Genomic DNA, 20,571 nt, shown 5'->3' on the forward strand with positions numbered 1-20,571 from the left:
CCTGTGTGACTGCTCCCCAGCCTTGGAGGCTTGCATCTGTGGTCACCAGGATCCAATCCTGAATCCCGAACCTGCGTCCCTCCAGAAGGTGAGAACTGTGCAGCCACCACAGAAGGGAGATTCTGGTCCTGGGAGACAGAATTATTTTCCGGTGCATGTCCAGGTGAGACTCGGACCACTGGTCCAGCAGGTTCCACTGAAACACCCTGGCATGGAACCTGCCATATGGAATGGCCTCATAGGCCCCACCATCTTCCCCAGTAACCGAGTGCAGTGAAGAACTGACACCTTTGCCGGTTTCAGAATCTGTTTTACCATGTTCTGTATTTCCAGAGCTTTTTCCACTGGAAGAAAAACCCTTTGCAATTCTGTATCCAGAATCATACCCAGGAACGACAGCCGTGTCGTCGGATCCAACTGTGATTTTGGCAAATTTAGGAGCCAACCGTGTTGTTGCAGAATCATCAGTGAAAAGGCCACATTCTTCAACAATTGCTCCTTGGACCTCGCCTTTATGAGGAGATCATCCAAGTATGGGATAATTGTGATTCCCCGCTTGCACAGGAGAACCATCATTTCCGCCATTACTTTGGTGAAAATCCTCGGAGCCGTAGACAGACCAAACGGCAACGTCTGAAACTGGTAATGACAATCCTGCACAGCGAATCTCAGGTAAGCCTGATGTGGAGGATATATGGGGACACGTAAGTAGGCATCTTTTATGTCAACAGACACCATAAAATCCCCCTTCTCCAGACTGGAGATCACTGCTTGTAGAGATTCCATCTTGAACTTGAATCTTTTGAGAAAGAAATTGAGGGATTTTAGGTTCAGAATCGGTTTGACTGAGCCATCCGGCTTCGGAACCACAAACAGGCTCGAATAAAAACCTTCCCCCTGTTGAGACGGGGGCACCGCGACAATCACTTGATATAGACAACTTTAATATCGCAGCGCTTACCATCTCCCTTTCCGTAAGAGAAGGCAAGGCCGATTTGAAAAATCGGTGAGGGGGCACGTCTTAAAACTAACTTGTACCCTTGGGTCACTATGTCTGCTACCCAAGGTTCCAGGTCTGAGGAGCCCCAGCGTCATGCAGTGGATTTGGTAGAAGCCAGAGATGACTTCTGCTCTTGGGTACTTGCCACAGCCTGTGACCTTTTTCCCCTTCCTCTTGCAGCAAGGAAGGAGGACCCTCGTCCTTTTTTGAATTTATTGGGCCGAAAGGACTGCATCCGATAGTGGGGCATTTTCTTCTGTTGTGCCGGAACATAAGGTAAAAATTACGACATACCCGCGGTAGCCGTAGACACCAGGTCAGTGAGGCCGTCGCCAAACAAGACCCTATTGTTAAACTGTAGAGACTCCATCGCCTTCTTAGAGTCAGCGTCAGCATTCCATTGATGAATCCACAATGCTCTCCTTGCCGAGACTGCCATGGCATTGGCCCTTGATCCCAAAAGGCCAATATCCCTCACAGCTTCTTTTAAATATGCTGCAGCGTCCCTGATGTGACCCAGAGTCAAAAGCACACTATCCCCATCTAGGGTATCTACCTCAGATAAGTTATCTGCCCACCTTTCAACAGCGCTACTCACCCATGCAGCAGCAACGGCAGGCCTGAGTAGCGCCCCCGTAGTGACAGAAAATGGATTTCAGTGTATTTTCCTGCTTACGATCCGCAAGATCCTTTAGGGCTGCCGTGTCAGGGGACGGAAGCGCCACCTTTTAGAAAGACGCGATAAAGCTTTGTCTACCGTGGGGATTGACTCCCACCTTTCCCTGGCCCCAGCAGGGAACGGATACACCACTGGAATTCTTTTGGGAACATGTATCCTTTTGTCAGGATTTTCCCAAGCTTTTTCAAAAAGTGCGTTCAGCTCATGAGAGGGAGGAAACGTTACCTCAGGTTTCTTTCCTTTATACATACAGACCCTAGTATCAGGAACAGCAGAGTCCTCAGTGATATGTAGAACTTCTTTTATCGCCACAATCATGTACTGAATACTCTTAGCCAGTTTTGGATGTAATCTGGCATCACTATATAGTCGACACTGGAATCAGAGTCCGCGTTGGTATCTGTTTCCACTATCTGGGTAAATGCACGTTTCTGTGACCCCGAAGGAGTCTGGGCCTGTGACAAAGCATCTTCCATGGATTTCCTCCATGTCTGGTTCTTAGACTCAGATTTATCAAATCTCTTAGCCAACTTAGTCACATTTGCATTTAAAACACTCAACATATTCACCCAATCATCCGTCGGCGGTGCCGACCCTGCCTCTCTCTCAGAATTGTCTGTCCCCACACCAGCCTCCTCCTGGGAAGAGCATTCAGCCTCAGACATGTCGACACACACGCACCGACACCCACAACCATACTGGGGCTATAGGAGACAGACCCACAACAAAGCCTGTTAGAGAAACACAGAGGGAGTTCTGCCAGCTCACACCCAGCGCCTATCCCGGTACTGAAGCCCGTACAAGACTGCCCAGACCTGCTAGCGCTTTTTACATATATAATAAATCACCAAATCACTAGTGTCCCCCCACCCCCCATTTTGCACCCTGTTACTTGCACAGCAGTGTGGAGGTCAGGGCCAGCGTCTCTGCAGCCTTCTGTGAAAAGAAAAATGGCGCTGGTCAGAGTTGTGCGGGCTAAGCCCCGCCCACTACATGGCGCGCTTCAGTCCCACTCAAAAAATCTTTATACTGGCGGGGGTCCCTTAACTAGTGCCTGGGCACTGTTATGTTCTATGCCAGTGCTGTTTGAGGTCCCCCATGCTGCCCACGGCCCGGCCCCCCCCCCCCCAGCAGTGCCGTGATCTGTGTGGGAGCTTGGCGCGCAGCACGGTACCTCAAACGCCGTCTTCTGCAGTCACTGAAGTCTTCTGATCTCCTCATACTCACCCGGCTTCAATCTTCTGGCTCTGTGAGTGGGGTGACGGCGTGGCTCCGGGAACAGCCAGCTAGGCGTACCAAGTGATTGAACCCTCTGGAGCTAATGGTGCCCAGTAGCCTAAGAAGCAGAGCCCTTGAACTTAGAAGAAGTAGGTCTGCTTCTTTCCCCTCAGTCCCACGATGCAGGGAGCCTGTTGCCAGCAGGTCTCCCTGAAAATAACAAACCTAATAAAAAAGTATTTTTCTGAGAAACTCTGGAGAGCTCCTCAGTGTGCATCCAGTCTCACTGGGCACAGAATCTAACTGGAGTCTGGAGGAGGGGCATAGAGGGAGGAGCCAGTTCACACCCATTCAAAGTCTTATAGTGTACCCATGTCTCCTGCGGATCCCGTCTATACCCCATGGTTCTTGAAGCATCCCCAGCATCCTCTAGGACGTATGAGAAATGACAGTTAGGAGCTGACTGGTTGGTACTTTATCACCGTGCTATTTATCACTCTGCAAGGCTTGATAAATGGGGGGCCCTTGTGTTTTGGGAGATTTCTAAGTGGATAGTTTGATTATATCTTTTACATTACTTTCTTTCATTCCAGTTGATTTGTAATATCCCCTATAATATTTTTTGATCATATAAGCTTCATTAGTAGGCTACACCATTACCACCTACCTACCAGGTGTGCTCAACGTGGAACTACACATCCCAACAGGTTCTGCCAGTTTTAGCATTCCCCAATAGCAAAACTGTGGCAGGGTAAGCTGGGATGTGTAGTTCCAAAACAGCTAGAGGGCCACATGTTGAGATCCATTGCTACATATGGTCCTAGTTCAACACTTATACATGCATATAGTCTTTATTTTTCATCAATTTTATTTAATTTTGTTAAATGATAATCCATTGTAACACTATAGTATATATTTTGTATCCTTAGGCAATTTATTCCTAAATTTTCTTTTTGTTTTCTTCAGCAGATCACTGCTATGTCAAAATAACGGGAATTGTTTTCCCCCCTTTTCCACCCTACCACATGCTCACTTCCAGAAGCTCTGGAAAGATTTTAAACAAGGAAAGAAAAGAGCAACATGCTTTCTTCTTGCTCGCTCTTCTACTCTCTAAACCTCATTCTGTCTTAAGGTGCATACACACTGGGCGTTTTTGCCCAGCGTGTATGCACAGCTATGAGCGAGAACAGCGTAGGAGACTTTGGAAAGTGCTTCACTCGGCTGTTCAAACAGCCCGACAGACGGCGGCGGACAGCGATGACACGGGGGCGCGCATCAGTGCTCACTGGCCAAGTTTGAGCTCAAAGTAGCTAAAAATGCCAAAAGTGAGCTACTTTGAGCTCAAAATCAGCTAGTGTGTATGGGCCTTCACTCTTCGTGTTCTGCATTTATTAAACTGGTTTTATTCTTCATTATATTATTTTTAACATATACACATCATTCCCTTTCACTACACCACTCGTCACCCTCACTAAACAGAAAGGTACGAAGCAGGTGGTGATGCACATACAGGACATGTAGGGTGGATCCATATTCCCCACAATCCTCTCCAAGTAGCTGATGAGCATAGGTTCAGAAGAGGAGAGAAGCCAGAGGAATGAGAAAACGTATCCAAACTAAGGAACACCTGCTTAAACACAGAGTGTGGTTAAGCACCCATGGGGTTGGACACGTTCCTACTTCCTCCAAGTCCATACAGATTCAGCTGTTATGAGACACGTCCTCATGAAGCGCAACTGAAATAAAAGACTTCATTTTTACTAAAGAAAAAATAAGAATTTACTCACCGGTAACTCTATTTCTCGTAGTCCGTAGTGGATGCTGGGAACTCCGTAAGGACCATGGGAATAGCGGGCTCCGAAGGAGGCTGGGCACTCTAGAAAGATCTTAGACTACCTGGTGTGCACTGGCTCCTCCCACTATGACCCTCCTCCAAGCCTCAGTTAGGTACTGTGCCCGGACGAGCGTACACAATAAGGAAGGATTTTGAATCCCGGGTAAGACTCATACCAGCCACACCAATCACACCGTACAACTCGTGATATGAAACACAGTTAACAGTATGAAACAATAGAGCCTCTCAACAGATGGCTCAACAATAACCCGATTTAGTTAACAATAACTATGTACAAGTATTGCAGATAAACCGCACTTAGGATGGGCGCCCAGCATCCACTACGGACTACGAGAAATAGAATTACCGGTGAGTAAATTCTTATTTTCTGTAACGTCCTAGTGGATGCTGGGAACTCCGTAAGGACCATGGGGATTATACCAAAGCTCCCAAACGGGCGGGAGAGTGCGGATGACTCTGCAGCACTGAATGAGAGAACTCCAGGTCCTCCTCAGCCAGGGTATCAAATTTGTAGAATTTTGCAAACGTGTTTGCCCCTGACCAAGTAGCTGCTCGGCAAAGTTGTAAAGCCGAGACCTCTCGGGCAGCCGCCCAAGATGAGCCCACCTTCCTTGTGGAATGGGCATTGACAGATTTTGGCTGTGGCAGGCCTGCCACAGTATGTGCAAGCTGAATTGTACTACAAATCCAACGAGCAATAGTCTGCTTAGAAGCAGGAGCACCCAGCTTGTTAGGTGCATATAGGATAAACAGCGAGTCAGATTTTCTGACTCTAGCCGTTCTGGAAACATATATTTTCAGTGCCCTGACAACGTCTAGCAACTTGGAGTCCTCCAAGTCCCTAGTAGCCTAGGCACCACAATAGGCTGGTTCAGGTGAAACGCTGACACCACCTTTGGGAGAAACTGGGGACGAGTCCTCAATTCTGCCCTATCCATATGGAAAATCAAATAAGGGCTTTTACAAGACAAAGCCGCCAACTTTGATACTCGCCTGGCAGAAGCCAAGGCCAATAACATAACCACCTTCCACGTGAGATATTTCAGATCCACGGTTTTTAGTGGTTCAAACCAATGTGATTTTAAGAAACTCAACACCACGTTGAGATCCCAAGGTGCCACAGGAGGCACAAACGGGGGCTGACTCTGCAGCACTCCTTTTATAAATGTCTGAACTTCAGGTACTGAAGCTAGTTCTTTTTGAAAGAAAATCGACAGAGCCGAGATCTGTACCTTAATGGAACCCAATTTAAGGCCCATAGTCACTCCTGCTTGCAGGAAATGCAGAAATCGACCTAGTTGAAATTCCTCTGTTGGGGCCCTTTCGGCCTCACACCATGCAACATATTTTCGCCATATGCGGTGATAATGAGTTGCTGTAACCTCTTTCCTGGCTTTAGTAAGCGTAGGAATGACTTCCTCCGGAATGCCCTTTTCCTTCAGGATCCGGCGTTCAACCGCCATGCCGACAAACGCAGCTGCGGTAAGTCTTGGAACAGACAGGGCCCCTGCTGCCGCAGGTCCAGTCTGAGTGGCAGAGGCCATGGGTCCTCTGATATAAATTCTTGAAGTTCTGGGTACCAAGCTCTTCTTGGCCATCCACGAGTATCGTTCTTACTCCTCGCCTTCTTATTATTCTCAGTACCTTTGGTATGAGAGGCAGAGGGGAGAACACATAAACCGACTGGTACACCCACGGTGTTACCAGAGCGTCCATAGCTATCGCCTGAGGGTCCCTTGACCCGGTGCAATATCTTTTATAGCTTTTTGTTGAGGCGGGACGCCATCATGTCCACCTGTGGCCTTTCCCAATGGTGTACAATCCTATTGGAAGACTTCTGGAGGAAGTCCCCATTCTCCCGGGTGGAGGTCGTGTCTGTTGAGAAGATCTGCTTCCCAGTTGTCCACTCCGGGAATGAACACTGCTGACAGTGCTAACACATGATTTTCCGCCTATCGGAGAATCCTTGTGGCTTCTGCCATCGCCATCCTGCTTCTTGTGCCGCCCTGTTGGTTTACATGGGCGACTGCCGTGATGTTGTCTGATTGGATCAGTACCGGCTGGTTTTGAAGCAGAGGCCTTGCCGGCCTCAGGGCATTGTAAATGGCCCTCAGGTCCAGAATATTTATGTGTAGGGAAATAACCTGACTTGACCAAAGTCCCTGGAAATTTCTTCCCTGTGCGACTGCCTCCCAGCCTCAAAGGCTGGAATCCATGGTCACTAGGACCTAGTCCTGTATGCCGAACCTGCGGCCCTCTTGAAGATGGGCACTCTGCAGCCACCACAGTAGAGATACCCTGGTCCTTGGAGACAGGGTTATCAGCCTATGCATCGGAAGATGCGATCCGGACCACTTGTCCAACAGGTCCCTCTGAAAAGTTCTTGCATGGAACCTGCCTAATGGGATTGCTTCGTAGGAAGCTACCATTTTTCCCAGGACTCGCGTGCAATGATGCACCGCTACCTATTTTGGCTTCAGGAGGTCTCTGACTAGAGATGACAACTCCTTGGCTTTCTCCTCCGGGAGAAACACTATTTCTGGTTTATGTCCAGAACCATCCCCAGGAACAGTAGACGTGTCATAGGAACCAGCTGTGACTTTGGACTGTTTAGAATCCAACCATGCTGTTGTAGCACTTTCCAAAATAGTGCTACCCCGACTACCAACTGCTCCTTGGACCTCGCCCTTATAACGAGATTGTCCAAGTACGGGATAATTACAACTCCCTTTTTTTGAAGGAGTATCAACATTTCGGCCATTACCTTGATAAAACACCCTCGGTGCCATGTACAGTCCAAACGGCAGTGTCTGGACTTGGTAATGGTAATCCTGTACCACAAATCTGAGGTACTCCTGGCGAGGATGGTAAATGGGGACATGCAGGTAAGCATCCTTGATGTCCCAGGATACCATGTAATCCCCCTCGTCCAGGCTTGGAATAACCGCCCTGAGCGATTCCATCTTGAACTTGAATTTTTGTGTTCGAGGATTTTAAATATAAAATGGGTCACACCGAACCATGCGGTTTCGGTACCCCAACCCGTGTGGAATAGTAACCCCGTCCTTGTTGAAGTAGGGGCACCTTGAGTATTACCTGCTGGGAATACCGCTTATTAATTGCCTCTAGCACAGCCTCCCTGCCTGAGGGAGTTGTCAGCAAGGCATATTTTAGGAAACGGCTGGGGGGAGACATCTCGAATTCCAGCTTGTACCCCTGAAATACTACTTGAAAGAAACAGGGATCCACCTGTGAGCGAGCCCACTAATTGCTGAAATTTTTGAGACGGCCCCCCACCGTACCTGGCTACACCTGTGGAGCACCCGCGTCATGGTGTGGCCTCACAGGAGGCGGGGGAAGAATCTTGATTCTGGGAACAGGCTGACTGGTGCAGCTTTTTTCCCTCTACCCTTGTCTCTGTACAGAAAGGAAGCGCCATTTGACCCGCTTGCTTTTCTGAAGCCGAAAGGACTGTACCTTTGTCTGTGAGGAAACCCGAGGTAAAACTATTTCTTCCCAGCAGTTGCTGTGGATACGAGGTCCCAGAGACCATCCCCAAATAATTCCTCACCCTTATAAGGCTCTCTATGCGCTTTTTAAGTCAGCATCACCTGTCCAGTGACAGGTCTCTAATACCCTCCTGACAGAATGGACATTACATTTATTTTGGATGCCAGCCGGCAAAATATCCCTCTGTGCATCCCCCCCATATATAAGACGACGTCTTTAATATGTTTTTATGTTTGCCAACTAGTATCCCTGTTTGACAGGGTCACCGACCACGCTGCAGCAGCACTATCTGCAGGTCTCAGTCTAGTACCTGAGTGTGTAAATACAGACTTCAGGATAGCCTCCTGTTTTTTATCAACAGGTACCTATTAAAGTGGCCGTATCCTAAGACGGCAGTGCCACCTTTTTTGACAAACGTGTGAGCGCCTTATCCACCCTAGGGGATATCTCCCAGCGTAACTTATCCACCTGGCGGGAAAGGGTACGCCATCAGTAACTTTTTATAAATTACCAGTTTCTTAACGGGGGAACCCACGCTTTCACACACTTCATTTATTCATCTGATGGGGGAACAAAACACTGCCTGTTTTTTCTCCCCAAACCTAAAACCCATTTTTAGAGGTGCTTGGGTTAAAGTCAGAAATGTATAACACATTTTTTATTGCCGGGATCACGTCACGGATGTTCCTAGTGGATTGTGTATATGTCTCCACCTTGTCGACACTGGAGTCAGACTCCGTGTCGACATCTGTGTCTGCCATCTGAGAGAGCGGGCGTTTTTGAGCCCCTGATGGCCTTTGAGACGCCTGGGCAGGCGCGGGCTGCGAAGCCGGCTGTCCCACAGCTGTTACGTCATCCACCCTTTTATGTAAGGAGTTGACACTGTCGGTTAATACCTTTCACCTATCCATCCACTCTGGTGTCGGCCCCACAGGGGGCGACATCACATATATCGGCCTCTGTTCTGTCACCATATAAGCCTCCTCATTCAACATGTCGACACAGCCGTACCGACACACCGCAGACACACAGGGAATGCTCTAAACGAGGACAGGACCCACAAAAGCCCTTTGGGGGGACAGAGTAAGAGTATGCCAGCACACACCAGAGCGCTATATATATATATATATATATATATATATATATATATATATATATATATATATATATACACATACATACATATACATATACATATACACATACATACATACATACACAGGGACTAACTGAGTTATGTCCCTAATAGCTTTTATATAATATACTGTATACAGTGCCAATTTTAATGCCCCCCCTCTCTTTTCCCTCTTACTGTACTGTAGAATTGCAGGGAAGAGCCAGGGAGCTTCCCTCCAGCCGAGCTGTGAGGGAAAAATGGCGCCAGTGTGCTGAGGAGATAGGCTCCGCCCCTTTTTCGCGGCCTATTCTCCCGTTTTTTATGGAATTCTGGCAGGGGTATTTACCTCATATATAGCCCCTGGGGCCATATATTGAGGTATTTTAGCCAGCCAAGGTGTTTTTATTGCTGCCTCAGGGCACCCCGCCCCAGCGCCCTGCACCCTCAGTGACCGGAGTGTGAAGTGTGTGAGAGGAGCAATGGCGCACAGCTGCAGTGCTGTGCGCTACCTTGGTGAAGACAGTCTTCATGCCGCCGATTTTCCGGACCATCTTCTTGCTTCTGGCTCTGTAAGGGGGACGGCGGCGCGGCTCCGGGACCGAACATCAAGGCTGGGCCTGCGGTCGATCCCTCTGGAGATAATGGTGTCCAGTAGCCTAAGAAGCCCAATCCGGCTGCAAGCAGGCGAGTTCGCTTCTTCTCCCCTTAGTCCCTCGCTGCAGTGAGCCTGTTGCCAGCAGGTCTCACTGAAAATAACAAATTCTAAGACTATAACTTTCTAAGAGCTCAGGAGAGCCCCTAGTGTGCATCCAACCTCGGCTGGGCACGAAATCTAACTGAGGCTTGGAGGAGGGTCATAGTGGGAGGAGCCAGTGCACACCAGGTAGTCTAAGATCTTTCTAGAGTGCCCAGCCTCCTTCGGAGCCCGCTATTCCCATGGTCCTTACGGAGTTCCCAGCATCCACTAGGACGTTAGAGAAAACTTTGAATACACTGTAACCTTAAACATCTTGAAGAAGAAGCTATCAAACTTTTAGGCAGCTTCCAGCCACACCTCATACCTGGATTAGATAGAGGGGCCCATGAGCAAACAAAGTGGGGTGACATAGTGGTGAATAAATAGAGTGTCTGTTAAGGTACCAGCCTTTCAGAAGAAAAAAAAATGTTAAAAAAATCTTTTTGCCTAGCTGAATAGTCTCAAACAGTATAGTGCCAATGCTGTATTGTGCCTTGTACCGCTATGCTGCTGACCACATAGGTCAGGTAGCATTAATGCCGACCTAGATTGTCAGGGTCATGGTCCCTTGCTAGATCCAGTGATGGTGTTCTACCTTTAAAGCTACCACTGTGAACAGGTACCCTTACACACAGTCTACACTTGACCTCAGCCTAAAGACTGAGAAGAGATAAGTCAGAGTAAATGTCTCTGGATATGACATTACTACATAGAGAAGCAGCAAATATTTACTTTTGTTCTTTTTGGATTTGAGCAGTTTCTGGAAAAAAGTATCAGGATAAAAAAGGTCCTCCGTATAACTTCCTGAATGGAGAACTTAATGTTTGAAATCTCTTGATAACTATACATTTTTAACTTGGTTACATATGTTTCCATGTTTACCATACTCCAAAGTGCCATGGCATAGGACCCTCTTTAGCCTGGCGAAGTGCAGCACCTTGATGTGGCATTGATCCCACAAGTAAACAGAAGACCTCACAGCTACCAAATATTTGTAGGTGCAAGATCTTGGATGTGAAATGATCTCTCTAATACATCCCATAAATGCTTGATGTTGGGTGAAAGTGCTGGCCACAACGTTTGTCGTCAGAACTCTCTCGAATGCTCCTAGAACTAATTCTGGACAATCTGGGACAGATGACATGGTGAATTATTCTGCTGGAACATTCCATCGTTGTAAGGGTATATGAAGTAAATGAAGGGCTGCAAATAATCACCAAGCACTGCTACGAGAACACATCCCAACACAATTGTGGAACCACCTCTAGCCTGCCTGGTGCCTTGTTGACAACTGGGGTTAATGGCCACACCCGAACCCTACCATTAGCCTGAAACAACTGGAAACATGATATGTTGCCAGTCCTTCAGGGTACAATTAGTGTCACAAGCCCAGGTGACGGGCTGTGTCTGGTGTAAACGGGCATTTTGGTCGGCCTTCTGCCCCCATTGCCCATGAAAGCTAAAGAACGCTGCACTGACTTGCCGGATAAGAGTCTGGAACCTCCTGCATTGAATGCGGATGTGATTTTTTTTTTTTTTTTTTAAACATTAAATTTTTATTAAAGGGTTTACACACAAAAATGGGGAACAGAAAAAAAGAGAGGTAGGGGAAACACAGGGGAAGTCCAGAATGGTTACCATATACAGATTATAAACAGTTCACAGTCGGATGAATATACAATTGGCTACATTAGGCTTTCAAATACATGAGGAGGAGAAAGCATTGAGAAAAAACAAGGACTAAAATATATTAAACTTAGAAAATACCTGCTAGTACAACCTTCTTGTAGAGGTCAATCTAGGATGGGTGAAGCACAGACACATCAATTGGAGAGCTATAAACTGTCAGTCTACCCTCTCTACTCCTATAGTCGGACCATCCTACCCATTTCAGGTGGATAGAGTTAGCCGAGGAAGAGTATTTAGCCTCTGCTGTTTCGAAAATTAAATGTTTGTGGATTTTATTTTTAATAAACGCTAGGGTAGGAATATTCTCAGACTTCCACAATTGTGCTATAGCGGCTTTAGTGGCTATCAAGATATGTCCCAAGACGTAGCGATCACCTACGGAGAGGCGGTCAACGTATAAATGGAATAGCGCCAGAGCTGGGTCCATGGGGATGTTGAGCCCTAACACTATGCTAGCCATGTGTAAAACTTCTCTCCAAAGTGGTTGTATATGAGGGCATGCCCAGAAGATGCGATAGATATCCCCCGTAGAGCCGCATTTTCTCCAACATAATTTAGATTGTGAAGGCCAGATCCTGTGTTTTGCAGGGGTAAAGTAGGCCCTCTGTATAAGCTTGTAGAACATTTCAGAGTGGTTAACACATTTGGAGACTTTAAAACAAGATCTAAATATACTGTCCCAATCTGCATCAACTAAGGACCTATTCAAATCTCTTTCCCATAAAGTCTGAGCTTTTAATTTTGTCTGTGGGCCATTAGTCAATTGAAATTGGTACCACCACTTAATCCCATATTTATGTGAGGACGATTCCAATCGGCTTATGATATAAGCCGGAAGAGAAGGTTTGTGGAGATGTGAGGGAGTAAATGAGTGCAACCAACTTCTCACCTGCAGGTATTTGAAAAAATCTTGAGTCCGAATCCCAAATCTCTCTTGCAGTTGAGAAAAGGACATCAAGACGTCGCCTACAAATAAATCGCCCACAGTGGAGAGCCCCCTACGGATCCACTCCTCTAGGGAGATATTAGGAATCGATGACATAAGAGCAGATAACGACAGGCAGGGGGCAGGTAAATTAATCTCTTCCGAAGAGAGCACTAGTTTATGCCATGAATCTAGGGTCGTTTTAATAAACTTGCAGGATCCGGCCCTACTCCGAGCAGCAGACAGTGGTAACCAAAACAGGTCAGGAAGAGAAACAGCGTCTAAGCGTGAAGCTTCCAGGATAACCCAAGGTTTCGGATTCGAGGTGTCGAACCAGTCACTAGACTGACTCATCAGGCATGCAGCATGGTATTTTTCTATATCTGGAAAAGCTACCCCTCCAGATAATTTGGACAAAATTAGTTTTTTTTGCAATTTTTGGTCTAGAGCCTCCCCACACATATCTGATCAAGACCTGGTTAAATTATAAAAGAGTCTGGGAAGGGGCCTAGGTATGGCGCGAAACAGGTACATTAATTTCGGCAATAGGACCATTTTGGCAGCAGCAATCCTACCTAACCAAGACACCTCCTGTAGCATCCACTCCCCAGTCAGCTCCGTAAACGATTTTAATAACGGGGCGTAATTACACTCAATCAAATTATCTTCTCTGGTTAAATTAATTCCTAGATATCTCAAAGAGTAGGACTTCCAGGCATATTTGTATGAATCCTTCAACCTAGAGATCACGGTCGGAGTTATATTGAGTGGGAGGGCTTCAGTCTTATTTGTATGTAATTTATAAAAGGAAACATCCGAATAACTTTGTAGGACGTCATGAAGAACTGGCAAGGAAGCCTCGGGGTCAGAAAGACATAGCAGAATATCATCCGCAAACAAGCTAATTTTGTGGGAAATGCCCCCTATAACCGGGCCTCTAATCGAGTCCCGGGATCTAATGCAGGTAGCCAAGGGTTCTATCGCCAATGCAAAAATAAGAGGAGATAGCGGACAACCCTGCCGCGTGCCATTAGAAATATTGAAGGGTGAAGAAAGGCATCCGTTAACAAAGACCCGCGCACTGGGTGTGGAGTAGAGAGCCAGGCAGAGTGCTCAATAACATTAATCACCCTACGCGTATTATCCGGGGCTTGTCTGTTTAAAACGAAGCCCACTTGATCAGGGTTGATTAGGGATGGGAGAAGGGGACTGATACGGTTAGCAATTAATTTGGCATAGATTTTTAGATCCGTGTTTAATAAAGCAATTGGTCTAAAATTTTGGACTGAGGTAGGGCTTTTTCCCGGTTTGGGAATGGTGATGATTTGAGCTTCCAGCATCTCTTTGGGTAAGTGGCCAGACTCTGAGGCTTTATTAAACACTGTCAAGAGGACCGGGGCCAAGTTCTCCTTAAAAGATTTATAAAAACCAGAAGGGTAACCATCGGGTCCCGGGGCCTTATCCGCTGGAAGGGAGTCAATAGCCTTTTCGACTTTGGCTAAAGTCCAAGGCGCACTGAGTGAGCTACATGACTCCAACGACAGCGAGGGGAGTATGCGGATGTGATTTAAGTCAGTGGTGCTTGTCAGTTACAATTGACAATTCTGGCCACATGCTGGTCGTGATCAATCAACTCCCATGGTTGGCCACTGTGCTGTTCATGGTGGATGGTAATGCCTTCCCCTTTGGAAATGGAATGTCCCATCCACCAGGAACCCACTATCATGCCCCGTTCAAATATCTATAATTCAAATCGCCTTGCCATGGGCAGCCTAGTCAGTGTTTCAGCTGACTCGTGAGATGATAGCTTACAACTGATGCAGTATGGTAGTGCCACTTACCATTACTTTTACATACAGCTATTTAATGACTTTTGTCACTTCAGTTTATAGCTCTAAAAACTGGGTGCAGAATGCTTTTAGGTTTGTGTTTCCAAAGACTGGTAAGCTTACATGCTGGAATGCACCGAAATTTGCACACATAAAGCACTGCGTGCACAGAGATTTTGAATTTCAGAAATTACCATTATTAGCATAAATTTTTTATTTATTATTTTAACAAAGCTAACACGTTTAGTTAACAAAATAAAACAGCTAGATTAAAGCCAATACAGTACAAAATTTATTGAAAATAAATAGACCAAGTTCTGTGCGGCTTTAAGTCATTTGGTTCACATATTTTGTTTACACCCTTTAGTCACATTTTGTGAGTTCAGCAACACTTTGGTTACGGTGTTTTTAGCATTATTGTATTATACTATACATATTGTCGCAAGCATAGATTTTTGCATCCTCATTGATATAGATAGGAGTCATTAATGCAGAATATAACTGTTCTGAAATAACTGTTCAGCGGTTTTCTTACATTAACATTTAATGCTTTCTAAAGTATTACTTACCCCACTTAAATACAGCAAACATACGCTTTTGCCTGATTATTTAAGACCGTTTCTGAATGAGAGGTCATCCAGGTAAAGTAGCAGATTTGTGTTACCATGACATAGGTTTATTTATGCACACATAAGGGTTAGCTAACAGTGTATTTTTGCATAGGGACATTTACAAAGTGGTCTTTCAAATAGTTTGTGCTGGAGAAGTACCTCCACCCTAACAGCCTGCTACATACTAAGTGATCTGATGTGCACATTTTTCCAGTCGATAATACACAACTAACGTTCATCAGATCAGTTCTTTAAGTTTTGTCCTGTTCAGGTGTGCGACGATGTCAGAGCTCCTATTGTATTCTTCATAACCTCAGATTTCTTTTACTCTGAAGAAATCTGAGCAGCACTGAAGGCGATCCGCAGAGGTGCTGACTGTATGCCAGTGTCCGAGCCATGCTTAATATAATTACTAATATTAAAAGGCAAACGAGCAATGAGACAGTTTACAGAGCTTCTCGTGTGACATTCACTGTGCTAGCCAATCACACCAATAGTTGAAGCAAAAGCAATTGGCACACTAATACTACCATATACTTTACAGGTATCTGTATAACATAGGCTGTTACAACAGACATTACATTATCTTCTAGAAAATACTTACTGCTTTCAGAGGAAGCCAAGCCCTCAGCTCTAAGTGTATCAGAACGGCGTGCTCGCTCACTGCGTTTCTGCTCCTGGAAAAAAAATATAAAAGTACATTTAAACAAGTAAAATAAATACTCATGAAAATAAAAATATAATCATGGTGTTATAATTAAGATAATTGTAACTGTTTTCAAATCAGTAATATTTTAAGCATAAAAGTAAAGAGGTGGATATTATGTGCAGGTAGAAAGTTGGAGCAACAGGCATGAATGCTACTGTACACGCCATAATTTAGAGGTCTGAAATAAAAATGTAAGGCAAAACAAAAAGTTACTCTAATTTCTTTCATGTACAAGATTGAAAGTAATTCCAATCCTATAATTAGAAAATCAATATAATTAGTAAGAAAAAATAAAAATAAAATAAGGACACACTCCAAATGAAAAGCATGTTTAAGAATTCACAAATCTAATAGCATAGCTTTACAGTCGAGTCATTGTTGTAATAATTTTCACTCTCCTTGGCCAAAGAACAGCTAGTGTAACAATCACAATAAAAGCATAGAGTTTTTCATAAATGTTTAAAAACTTAAATAAATGAATGTAAAAGGTGGGGTAGGTACTTTAATCATACTTGCCTACTCTTCAGAAACAGCCAGTAGGCTCCTGAAAATCAAGTGGTTCTCCCGGCCACCTGGGAAAGTGGCAAGTCTCCTGGAGCCCCCCGCATATGACCAACCACTTAGCCACACCACCCGCTGTACAATGTCAGTAATCTGAAGGCACAAGAAGCTGTGGGAAGGGACGTTGCTGCTTGTTTACATCATCATAGCCATGCCCCCACCCACAGCCGCTTGCGCCATGTCACACACCCTCTCCGCCCCCTGTGTCAAACCATGCCACTTGCATAGCCCACCTAGCTGTCCCCTATGACTTTAATCCACTACCTTGCCAAACATATAAGATACAAACTATGTGACCCCATACAAATTTATGTCTGGTGATCAGGGTGATTCAGGATATCGATATACTACAGAAAAATTTAGGCGGCCATCGATGAGGGAAACCTGCCATCCATAAGAACAAAAAGGGTGGCCTTATTTCAAATGATGTGACCCCAACTAGTTAAACAAAGAAGAAGTAAAAAGAAATGCTATTTTCTGGAAATAATTTCTTATAAAACAAGGTATAAAAATAATCACTGATATCTAGTTGGAATGTGATGAGTGCAAATATGAAAAAAATTACCTCAGCACAAGGCTGAGGAACTCTCCTCAAAGGGCTAGTTTAAGAATGCGCCATAATTAAGGTAAGCAGGTTTCTGCTCATCTCTTGTTGCCACACAACATTATAAGCCTTGAAAAAGGTTCTAGATAAGGACCAATATGTCAGCAAGTTATCTGCCTGCCTTAACACCAGAGGCAGTCACAGGCAATTACATTTTGTAATTTAAATTAGGAAGTTTAAGAAAAATAAGAATTTACTTACCGATAATTCTATTTCTCGGAGTCCGTAGTGGATGCTGGGGTTCCTGAAAGGACCATGGGGAATAGCGGCTCCGCAGGAGACAGGGCACAAAAAGTAAAGCTTTAGGATCAGGTGGTGTGCACTGGCTCCTCCCCCTATGACCCTCCTCCAAGCCAGTTAGGTACTGTGCCCGGACGAGCGTACACAATAAGGGAGGAATTATGAATCCCGGGTAAGACTCATACCAGCCACACCAATCACACCGTACAACTTGTGATCTAAACCCAGTTAACAGTATGATAACAGCGGAGCCTCTGAAAAGATGGCTCACAACAATAATAACCCGATTTTTGTAACTATGTACAAGTATTGCAGATAATCCGCACTTGGGATGGGCGCCCAGCATCCACTACGGACTCCGAGAAATAGAATTATCGGTAAGTAAATTCTTATTTTCTCTATCGTCCTAGTGGATGCTGGGGTTCCTGAAAGGACCATGGGGATTATACCAAAGCTCCCAAACGGGCGGGAGAGTGCGGATGACTCTGCAGCACCGAATGAGAGAACTCCAGGTCCTCTTTTGCCAGGATATCAAATTTGTAGAATTTTACAAACGTGTTCTCCCCTGACCACGTAGCTGCTCGGCAGAGTTGTAATGCCGAGACCTCTCGGGCAGCCGCCCAAGATGAGCCCACCTTCCTTGTGGAATGGGCCTTAACCGATTTAGACTGTGGCAGGCCTGCCTCAGAATGTGCAAGTTGAATTGTGTTACAAATCCAACGAGCAATCGCCTGCTTAGAAGCAGGCGCACCCAACTTGTTGGGTGCATACAGTATAAACAGCGAGTCAGATTTTCTGACTCCAGCTGTCCTGGAACATATTTTCAGGGCCCTGACAACTCCTAGCAACTTGGAGTCCTCCAAGTCCCTAGTAGGTGCAAGGCACCACAATAAGCTGGTTCAGGTGAAACACTGACACCACCTTAGGGAGAGAACTGGGGACGAGTCCGCAGCTCTGCCCTGTCCGAATGGACAAACAGATATGGGCTTTTTTGAGAAAAAAACACCAATTTGACACTCGCCTGGTCCAGGCCAGGGCCAAGAGCATGGTCACTTTTTATGTGAGATGCTTCAAATCCACATATTTGACTGGTTTTAAACCAATGTGATTTGAGGAATCCCAGAACTACGTTGAGATCCCACAGTGCCACTGGAGGCACAAAAAAGGGGTTTGTATATGCAATACTCCCTTGACAAACTTCTGGACTTCAGGAACTGAAGCCAATTCTTTCTGGAAGAAAATTTACAGGGCCGAATTTGAACCTTAATGGACCCCAATTTGAGGCCCATAGACACTCCTGTTTGCAGGAAATGCAGGAAACGACCGAGTTGAAATTTCTTTGTGGGGCCTTCCTGGCCTCACACCACGCAACATATTTTCGCCACACGTGGTGATAATGTTGTGCGGTCACCTCCTTTCTGGCTTTGACCAGGGTAGGAATGACCTCTTCCGGAATGCCTTTTTTCCCTTAGGATCCGGCTTTCCATCGCCATGCCGACAAACGCAGCTGCGGTAAGTCTTGGAACAGACATGGTACTTGCTGAAGCAAGTCCCTTCTTAGCGGCAGAGGCCATAAGACCTCTGTAAGCATCTCTTGAAGTTCCGGGTACCAAGTCCTTCTTGGCCAATCCGGAGCCATGAGTATAGTTCTTACTCCTCTACGTCTTATAATTCTCAGCACCTTAGGTATGAGAAGCAGAGGAGGGAACACATACACCGACTGGTACACCCACGGTGTTACCAGAACGTCCACATCTATTGCCTGAGGGTCTCTTGACCTGGCGCAATACCTGTCCCGTTTTTTGTTCAGACGGGACGCCATCATGTCCACCTTTGGTATTTCCCAACGGTTTACAATCATGTGGAAAAAACTTCTCAATGAAGTTTCCACTCTCCCGGGTGGAGGTCGTGCTGAGGAAGTCTGCTTCCCAGTTTCCATTCCCGGGATGAAAAACTGCTGACAGTGTTATCACATGATTTTCCGCCCAGCGAAAAGTCCTTGCAGTTTCTGCCATTGCCCTCCTGCTTCTTGTGTCGCCCTGTCTGTTTACGTGGGCGACTGCCGTGATGTTTTTCCCACTGGATCAATACCGGCTGACCTTGAAGCAGAGGTCTTGCTAAGCTTAGAGCATTATAAATTTACCCTTAGCTCCAGTATATTTATGTGGAGAAAAGTCTCCATACTTGATCACACTCCCTGGAAATTTTTTCCTTGTGTGACTGCTCCCCAGCCTCTCAGGCTGGGCTCCGTGGTTACCAGCATCCAATCCTGAATGCCGAATCTGCTGCCCTCTAGAAGATGAGCACTCTATAACCACCACAGGAGAGACACCCTTGTCCTTGGATATTGGGTTATCCGCTGATGCATCTGAAGATGCGATCCGGACCATTTGTCCAGCAGATCCCACTGAAAAGTTCTTACGTGAAATCTGCCGAATGGAATTGCTTCGTAGGAAGCCACCATTTTTACCAGGACCCTTGTGCAATGATGCACTGTTTTTAGGAGGTTCCTGACTTGCTCGGATAACTCCCTGGCTTTCTCTTCCGGGAGAAACACCTTTTTCTGGACTGTGTCCAGAATCATCCCTAGGCACAGCAGACGTGTCGTCGGGATCAGCTGCGATTTTGGAATATTTAGAATCCACCCGTGCTGATTGTAGCAGTATCCGAGATAGTGCTACTCCGACCTCCAACTGTTCCCTGGACTATGCCCCTATCAGGAGATCGTCCAAGTAAGGGATAATTAAGACGCCTTTTCTTCGAAGAAGAATCATCAATTCGGCCATTACCTTGGTAAAGACCCCAGGGTGCCGTGGACAATCCAAACGGCAGCGTCTGAAACTGATAGTGACAGTTCTGCACCACGAACCTGAGGTACCCTTAGTGAGAAGGGCAAATTTGGGACATAGAGGTAAGCATCCCTGATGTCCCGGGACACTATATAGTCCCCTTATTCCTGGTTCGTTATCACTGCTCTGAGTGACTTCATCTTAATTTGAACCTTTGTAAGTGTTCAAAAACAAATTTTTAGAATAAGTCTCACCTAGCCTTCTGGCTTCAGTACCACAATATAGTGTGGAATAATACCCCTTTTCTGTAGTAGGAGGGGTAATTTAATTATCACCTGCTGGGAATACAGCTTGTGAATTTTTTCCCATACTACCTCCTTGTCGGAGGGAGACTTGGTAAAGCAGACTTCAGGAGCCTGCGAAGGGGAAACGTCTCGACATTCCCATCTGTACCCCCGGGATACTACTTGTAGGATCCAGGGGTCCTGTACGGTCTCAG

At 45.9% G+C, this 20,571-nt stretch overlaps 1 protein-coding gene across 6 annotated transcripts in view; it reads right to left on the minus strand.

Annotated features, from left to right (window-relative positions):
• The window catches only part of ZMYM3 (zinc finger MYM-type containing 3), a 285,890-nt gene that overhangs the window by 148,970 nt on the left and 116,349 nt on the right, over window positions 1–20,571 (minus strand). For all 6 annotated transcript variants that reach the window (XM_063937142.1, XM_063937143.1, XM_063937141.1 and 3 more), the window contains exon 4: window positions 15,774–15,846. In XM_063937142.1, the coding sequence (XP_063793212.1) occupies window positions 15,774–15,846 (73 nt within the window). The remainder of the gene's footprint in view (window positions 1–15,773; window positions 15,847–20,571) is intronic.

The sequence above is a fragment of the Pseudophryne corroboree genome, chromosome 8, assembly GCF_028390025.1.
Source record: "Pseudophryne corroboree isolate aPseCor3 chromosome 8, aPseCor3.hap2, whole genome shotgun sequence".
Classification (NCBI taxonomy): domain Eukaryota; kingdom Metazoa; phylum Chordata; class Amphibia; order Anura; family Myobatrachidae; genus Pseudophryne; species Pseudophryne corroboree.